This window comes from Sorex araneus, chromosome 6 (assembly GCF_027595985.1).
Source record: "Sorex araneus isolate mSorAra2 chromosome 6, mSorAra2.pri, whole genome shotgun sequence".
NCBI classification, from domain to species: Eukaryota; Metazoa; Chordata; class Mammalia; order Eulipotyphla; family Soricidae; genus Sorex; species Sorex araneus.
This window is the reverse complement of record NC_073307.1, coordinates 28,095,812-28,104,888: the sequence shown is the minus strand read 5'-3', so window position 1 is coordinate 28,104,888 and position 9,077 is coordinate 28,095,812. Positions and strand designations below refer to the sequence as shown.

The 9,077-nt window shown below is 42.5% G+C and overlaps 1 protein-coding gene across 2 annotated transcripts in view; it reads left to right on the top strand.

Moving 5' to 3' along the window:
• Nucleotides 1–1,948: 1,948 nt before the first annotated feature.
• The window catches only part of RAD50 (RAD50 double strand break repair protein), a 63,957-nt gene continuing 56,828 nt past the window's right edge, over nucleotides 1,949–9,077 (top strand). For both annotated transcript variants that reach the window (XM_004609850.2, XM_055143896.1), the window contains exons 1-3: nucleotides 1,949–2,367; nucleotides 3,986–4,069; nucleotides 6,165–6,316. In XM_004609850.2, the coding sequence (XP_004609907.2) occupies nucleotides 2,239–2,367; nucleotides 3,986–4,069; nucleotides 6,165–6,316 (365 nt within the window). In that variant the 5' untranslated portion in view covers nucleotides 1,949–2,238. The remainder of the gene's footprint in view (nucleotides 2,368–3,985; nucleotides 4,070–6,164; nucleotides 6,317–9,077) is intronic.

The following is a 9,077-nucleotide window of genomic DNA, read 5'->3' as shown; positions in this document are numbered from 1 at the left end:
TATTTTTTTCAATTTGTTTTTGGGTCACACCCACCAGTCCTCTGGGCTGACTCCTGGCTGTGAGTTTAAGGATTGCTCCTGCACTACTGGCTGTGCTAGGCGGGGAGGGGGGGGTCATATGGGATACCGAGGATGGAACCTGGGTCGGCTGCGTGCAAGGCAAGTGCCCTACCCACTGTATTCTTGCTCTGGCCTCTGATTTTATTTTCTAAACTTGGTTATTTTACTTTTTCAGTGGTTCCAGGGAGCCAGTTCAAGATCTCACACAAGTGAGGCCACATCCTCAGCCCTTACTCTTGATTTTATGATTTTTGGGGGAGGGCACATCCAGCGGTACTCAGGGCCATCCTGGCTGGGCTCAAGGGACCATGTGATACCAGGGAGCTGTTTCGGCCCCAACCATTTTCCTTAAGTATCACTGAATAATTCTGGGTATGTCTTATTGAAAACCTGCTTGTGTCATTAGTTGCCACTTAAAATCAATCCCGATCTTCCCGATCTCCACTGTGCAATTGACCCGACTGATCTGATAAATATCCACTTCCCTTCAGATAACCATTAATATGTTTAAGTATTTTTAGTGGAGATCTACGCAATATGTAGTCAGCAAGGCTTTTGTACACACACACACATACACACACACTCCCCCTAAACCCATTAAGGTTTTTGTACACGCACACACACACACCCCTAAACCCAGCAAGGCTTTTACACACACATACACACACACATACCCACACACCCTAAACTCGGCAAGGCTTTTGTATGCATACACACACACACAAACACACACACACACCCCACACACACCCCTAAACCCATCAAGGTTTTTATACACACACACACAAAAAAAACCAGGAAGGCTTTTATACACACACACACACACACACACACACAAAACCCAGCAAGGCTTTTACACACACACACACACACACACACACACACACCCTAAACTCGGCAAGGCTTTTGTATGCATACACACACAAACACACACACACACACACACCACACACCCCAAACCCAGCAAGGTTTTTATACACACACACACACACACACTAAACCCAGCAAGGTTTTTATACACACACACACACACACACACAAAACCCAGCAAGGCTTTTACACACACACACACACACACACACACACACACACACACCCTAAACTCGGCAAGGCTTTTGTATGCATACACACACAAACACACACACACACACACACCCCACACACCCCTAAACCCAGCAAGGTTTTTATACACACACACACACACACACACTAAACCCAGCAAGGTTTTTATACACACACACACACACACACACACCCCTAAACCCAGCAAGGTTTTTATACACACACACACACACACACACACACACACACTAAACCCAGCAAGGCTTTCACACACACACACACACACACACACATACACACACCCTAAACACGGCAAGTCTTTTGTACACACACACACTCGAAATCCAGCAAGGCTTTTGTACACACACACAATACACACACACACAAACACACACCCCGAAAACCAAAGAACAAGCACAGACTCCTTTAGCCACCTGTGTCACGAGCTGTCACATAAACGAAAACCTCTTAAAAGAAAAACTAAAACGACGTGCATTTGCTGTGAATAGGCAGACACACTCTGTGTTCGAAAAACAGCTTTGACGTTAGCGGACCCTGCTTTTCCCCCAAGCCCTCTCGGGCTCACACTGGAGGAAGCGCCCAGCGTCCCAAACCTTAATCTTCCCTGAAGTTAGTTCCGGGCGCTATCGGCCCCGCCCTCCAGCACGGAGGCGGAAGTCCGCAGCACTACGCAAGCGCAGTGGCACCCAACCGTCTCGGGCCGTTCCGCTCCCGCACAACTGAGCTGCGCGCGCACCACAAGCTTCCGGCTTCCCGGCGTGCTCCGCACCTGCAGCTGGAGGCGCTCGGGGCGTAGCGTCCCACGTGAGCCGCCGGGGCGCCGAGGCGGGAATCTGTGTGTTTGCGGGTTCCGGCTGCTTTCCTGACTTCTTGTGGCGGCCCCGGGCGGACCCTGCCCCGCGCTTGTCTGTCAACGGGAGAGGAAGCCGGGGTGGCAGGAAGGGCTCCAGCGAGCTCTTGGGCACCTGCCTGAAGCCGCCTGACGACCCCCCGTCTGGCTAGTCTCCGGGCCCGCGCTTGCCCGGCCTCCCCGCGAATCCCTGGCGGGTCCTGGGCTCCCGGTCCCTGGTGTTGAGATAAAAAATATTTGCTAACATGTCCCGGATCGAAAAGATGAGCATTCTGGGCGTGCGGAGTTTTGGGATAGAGGACAAAGATAAGCAAATTATCACGTTCTTCAGCCCCCTCACAATTCTGGTTGGACCCAACGGGGCGGGGAAGACGGTAAGTAGCCGCCTTCAGCTTCAGGTGTCAGGACTAAAACACGAAGCTGCGGACTCTGGGAGCTGAGGCGTCCTCCGACCACCCCTTGTTCCTCGCGCCCCAAGTCCGGGCCAACTTGTCTCTGAGGGAGTTTATTTTAGAATTATACGACCACTGTATCAAATAATGTGTCACAAGACTTTCCAAGTAGGTCGACTGCTCAGGATAAGGGGAAATGAAACCTGGGTTTAGTCAAGTTGGAAAGCGGTTTTGTTAACAACAGCAACAACCAAAAAACAAATTTAGAGTATAAAAATGAAAAATTGGAGTGCCCGCCTGAGACTTTTTAAAATACTGGAGCCACTTAGAAGTTTGAGTTGAACTTTGGACCAGCCATTACTGGAAAATGTATGGCTGGGAGGTGGTCTGGTGTGAAGGATGACTTAAGAGATGCAAGGTGACATCATCAGTGTAAACGAAGGATTTGTGGAAAAAGTGTGGCTGAAAAGTTTTTATGTTGAGTTAAATGCTAGACTTCTGTATTATTAAGTGGTCGGTCTTCTGTATGATCCTGAAAAAACTGTTATTGAATGAGTTTTATATGCCTATGAGCGTGGGCTGCCTGAATCCAATAGTTTTCCTCCAGAGTCACCCTAATACTTAGTGTTTTAGTTTTCCCATTTGTAAAATGGAGATAACTTAAGGAACCTTGGATTTAGTGTGAGAATTGTATACATAGTCAAGTTACTAAAAAACAAAACAAAACCTTGACGACAGACTAAAAAAATCTTAATTTTTATTGAGGTGTAAATGACTTCATTGTAAGTAAGATATTTGAAGTGTGCATAATAGTGGCTTGTGAAAGCATTCCTTTCATTTGGTTAATTACACAAAATCACACCTCTATATATGAAACATTTTCATTGTACTCAGCAAATTTCATTTACACTATAATAATCAACTCTGGTGATCGTATTTTTACATTAGCCAATGTTGTTGTTAAATGAAAGGATTTGTGTTGGGGATATTCCCCACCCCCCAATAACTCTTAATTTTGCTTTTCTTTTTTTCTTTTTAAGGTGAAGCAAGGTAATTTTTATTGAACAAAACTTAGAAATATGTGAGGGGAGAGAAGGAAAGGAATATATGTTCAAAAGAGAACATAGACTAGAAGACCAAGCCTTATCTTACATTTCTTAATCTTTCTACCTGCACTTTCCCCATTTTAAATTGTTAATTTCTTAACCTTGCTTTTCTATTGAGGACTGGAGTGATAGCGTAGCGGGTATAGGGCCTTGCATGTGGCGGACCCAGGTTTGATTCCTCCATCCTTCCTGGAGAGTCTGGCAAACTACTAAGAGTATCCTGCCCACAAGGCAGAGCCTGGCAAGCTACCCGTGGTGTATTCAATATGCCAAAAACAGTATCAACAAGTCTCACAATGGAGACGTTACTGGTGCCCGCTCGAGCAAATCGATGAACAATGGGACAACAGTGCTACAGTGCTTTTCTTTTGAAATCATAACCATCTTGGAGATTTTATGACATTAAGTTTTATCTGGTTATAAGTTTCATTAACAATATTTGTGATAAACTTCTGCAATTCTTTTACAATTAATGTCATTTTCTATTTCTTTAGACCATCATTGAGTGTCTAAAATATATTTGTACTGGAGATTTCCCTCCTGGAACCAAAGGAAATACCTTTGTTCATGATCCTAAGGTAATGATGCTTGGGGACCATATGGAGGGGCCCGGGATTGAACTCTGTCAGCTGCTTGCATGGCAGGTGCCTAAACCTCCGCCCAGTATCTCTGGCCCTGCTAACATATTAGTACTTAACTAGAACACTGTGGTGCTTGATGGAATAATGTCCGGTTGTAGTGCTCACACACTTGGCCACTGTGTTAGCTGGGTGCTGCATGCTTTACTTGTGGTACTCTCCGGTGTTTTATTGATAAAGGGTTGCACCTCCTCACTGGTGCTCAGGAAAGGTTACATGTTTTACTTGTATTTATACACACACGGCCACAGTATGCCATAAATGACTTATAGTGCTGGGAATCACAGGTAGCAGAGCTGGCAGGATTGTGCTCCACACATGTGGCAGCTCTGGGTATTGAACTCTCCACATAATCCTTGCAGAATGGGTGTTTTAAGCCACAGCACTAAATTATGGGCCTCTGAGAAGGAAAATTTTAAAAGCAGGCTGTAGAATGCCCTAGGGAGAGCTTAGTGGTGAAGTGCCTATTTTGTAGGCATGGTTAAGATTTTGATTCCCAGCATCGTCCTATACACTGAGTGTAGTCCTGGCAACACTGCTGTTTGTGATTGACAGTGCCATAACTCCAACATTCCATCAGCAGCTGTGTGACCCCCAGCCAAGTGCAAGCACTGTACCCAAGTGTATGGGCTCCTGTATATCACAACGACAACAACAAAAGGAAAAGGGGAGAAATCGTTTTCAAAAGCAGACTGAACTAAAAATAACACCTTACATCAAGGGGGAAATAATTGCTGATTTCTTCTCAACCACCATTCAAGTCAGGAGTTACACATCATATTTAAAGTGCTTGAAATAAAAATAGAGAAAATAATTTGACAGTAGAGAAGCTTGGCTGATCCACTTCTATTAGTAATTGGCATTGACCTCCCCAATACTGAGTTAAGTTCAAGTTGCTAAAATGCCATGAAATGAACACATGACTTTTGTAATATTGTTGCCAAAGATACATACTCCGATACATACTCTGTTTTAGTCATCAGGAAACATTGAATAGACCCACATTTGAGAATTAATACTATAAAATATGTTCTCTAAGTATCAGTCATGAATGTCAGAAAATTTGAGAAACTCTTCCTTTTGAAAGAAAATAGAGGTGACTGCAGCACAGGGTTAAAATGTGGGAGTCCTGGATTCTCTCCATGGCACTGTGTAGTACCCTGAGCCGCATGTGGCCCAAAAGTAAAAAAGAAAAATTAAGAGATAAGACAACATTGTTGTGTAATTCTAAAAGATGTGCAGTGATAATTGGGAACCAACTCCTTTTTGTTGTTTTTTTTGTTTGGGGCCACATTGGGACATACTGAGCTTAGTCCTGGCTCTGCACTTGGGAGTTAACTCCTGGCAGTGCTGGGGACCGTATGGGATGCCAGAGACAGAGCTGGGGTCAACCACAAGCAAGGCAAGCACTCTACCTTCTACTATCTTTTCTGTAGAGAACAAATTGGAACAACTGATAAGCTGAAAGGAACCAGAGGATCATATAGCAGTAATATATCACTTACCAATTATCTGAGTTTTATGGTTGAAAATATCCCTGTTTTGTAGAAAAATGCTGGTAATTGGACCCCAGATCAGCAATTGACTTTCGACTGCTTCAGGAAGAAAAGTACTTTCCTTTACCTCTACTTTCTGTAGGCCTTTAAAAATATCTATTACTGGAGGCCAGAATGATAGTACAGCAGGGAGGGCACTTGTCTTGCACGTGGCCAACCTGGATTCAATCCCAAGCCCACCAGGAGTGATCCCTGAGTGCAGAGCCAGGAGTAAGCCTTGTGCACTGCCAGGTGTGGTCCCAAACCAAAAACCAAAATAAAATAACAAAAAAAGTTTATTATTTAAAAAGATTAACTTATTTTTAAAAAAATTCATAGCCCTGACTTTTGAAGCTAAGTAATTAGGCAGATAATAGAATTTTAGTAAATCAATTAAACAGTATCATTTTTTGCTCTGTATTTTGAACATTAAGAATGTCACTTGTTTCAGGTGTTTAGGTTTTTCTCTTTCAATAATTTTTCACGACTTATCCTCAAAGGTTGCTCAAGAAACAGATGTTAGAGCCCAGATTCGCCTGCAGTTTCGTGATGTCAATGGAGAACTTTTAGCTGTGCAGAGATCTATGATGTGTACTCAGAAAAGCAAAAAGACAGAATTTAAAACCCTGGAAGGAGTCATTACTAGAACAAAGTAGGTGTTTATTTTATATTTGAGTACCTGCCTATTTTGTCTTTTGGGGTTGAAAAACTGGGTTTTTCCTACTGCTTTGGGGAGTACATCCATTTATTCATCAGTCTTTTAAATACTTCTGTTAAAAATGTTTTTGCCCATATTTCAACGCATAATTGTTATTTTTTCAGTACAAAAATTTGTTTATAGCTTTTTGGCATGTAATTATAGAAAATATAGTATAGCATATTTTGTGCAGTTTGTATTTTGGACCATTCCCAGAATGCTCAGAGCTTACTCCTGGTTCTGTGCTAAGTGGTCTGTTCTGGTGTGATACAGGGAACCATATGTGGTGGTGGGAACCAAACTCAGGTCAATTGTGTACAAGGCATGCACCTTACCCTCCTTACTCACTATCTCCAACTGATTTTTAATGTTATGTTGGCACATTTGTTTTAAAGCTTCATATAATGTTTGCATACCATTTTTTCTGCATAAAAATTGGTCTGTCTATAATTATGCAGTAAAATATAGGGCATGTATATAATTTTAAACTTTAGGGCATAAGTAAATTTTAAATGTTAATAATAAAACATGATTAAACATAATATTATTATGTAAAGTTACTCTACCACCACCAAACATTTTTTTTTCCCCTTAACACTGGATTACACAGTTGATGCTGCATTTGTTACTGTCACTGTCACTGTCACTGTCATCCCGTTGCTCATCGATTTGTTCAAGCGGGCACCAGTAACGTCTCTCATTGTGAGACTTATTATTGCTGTTTTTGGCATATCCAATACACACGGGTAGCTTGCCAGGCTCTGGCGTGCAGGCTCGATACTCTCGGTAGCTTGCCGGGCTCTCCGAGAGGGGCGGAGGAATCGAACCTGGGTCAGCTGCGTGAAAGACGAACGCCCAGCCCCTGTGCTATGGATGCCAAAAACAGTAACAAGTCTCTCAATGAGTGACGTTACTGGTGCCCGCTCGAACAAATCGATGAGCAACGGGATGACAGTGACAGCATTTGTTACAGGCATTCAATATTCCAGTACCAATCCCACCACCAGTGTGACTGTCTCTCCACCATTGTCCCCATTTTCCTAATGACACCCCCAAACTTGCTCCCTTAGAAGGCACAAAATAATTTATTTTATATTGCTTGTTGTAATTAAATGACTAATGGAATTATTGAAAAATACTTCAGTAAAAAAAAATTTGTGAAAATCATCATATTCTCACCACGGTATCATTAAGTCTTGTCTGAGAGTTTATTAAACTGTTGTTGCTAGTTGAGCCATCTGTTTTAACGTTTTTGTTTATTGGGCTTAGTTCCCATCCAATTTGGTGTGCTCCTACTGGGATGTCAGTGTTTGTTGAATTTGAAGTGTTGCATGTCTGTGAATGTGGTCACGTGCTCCAAAAACTCCAGAATATTTAACTGGGCCGTGAATTTACATGGCAGTGGTTGTGAGTCGTGGGTGTGGCTATCGGTGCTCCTGGAAGTATGGTGAGAATTATTGCGGGGGGACACTGACTGTCCCCACTCTGAGAAGACCCTGGAGTTCTTTACCTGATGACCTGTGTACCTGCAATTTTCAGTAGTTTGGCATCTCTGCATAGCTTACTCCTGTCTCCACCCCTCTTGTAACCTCATTATTGTAGTCAGAGGTCAAGGGCTTATCATCATAAGATACTATCCTTTTCTTTGCTTCCCTGTAATCCCATTTCACCATGGTCTGTGACCTTTTTTAAAAAAATAAATTAATCAGTTGTTCCGTTATTTTATTGATATTTACATTTTGTTTAACAGATATTCGGGCAGGTAATTTTCTTCGTGACATCTTTGCCTGATTTGATTTCACAGTAATGGTCTTTGAAGAAATTCACAAGTGAATCCACCTTACATGTTCTGTTTGGGTGAATTTATTGCTTTGTCTTCCAACTAACGGGTTTGCTTCATTTAGTTTGCTGTTGGTTACTGTTTTATCATTGTATTGCTTGTCTTAAGTTTTCTAATTCTTTTATTGTCCTCCCTCCTCTTTTCCTTTGTTGTTGATGATGATATTTGTGTTGTGGTGACCATTGGTTGCATATGAGGCCCTTGTTCTCACTGAGGTTTTTATTTGTCACTTGTGCTGCTTGTGTCTGCTTACTGGGGCTCACATTCTTAATTGAGGCACACACATTATGGTTGTGCTCACTGAGGAATTCTGTGGTGCTTACCCATGTGCTTGACAGAAGCCTCACTTTCTGACAGTGACTCCACATCTTTTTTTTCTTTATATTCACTGGAGGTTGCACGCCTTTTTGAAGTGTTTGTACACATCTGACTTTAGTGTAACTGGAATTTCTTGCAACACCAAAGATCACATATAGCAGAACTGCCAAGATCTCTTTAACAGCAGAGCAGCCAAGATCATGATTGGTACATATAACACTTGGAAGTCAGAGGCTCTAAGCCTCTGCACTGTTTTGCCGTACCCTGGTTCCTTTTCTTAAATTGAATTTTGTTTTCTCACTGTGGAATGTACTAAGTCTGTGTGTTAGTTTACATCCTTCAGTTGATGTATCTTTTGCTGTTATTCTATTCTGTGGCTTGTCTTCATTCCCTTGACAGTGTTTTTTAGAATAGAAAATTTAAAGTCTTTTCAGGAGTGGGTGTTTTGGTTTATGGATCCACTCCTGGCTATGCTGGGGAGCTACTCCTAACTCATTGATTAGGGAACCATACAGTGCTGGAAATTGAACCCAAGGCACATCTGCATGCAAAGTATTT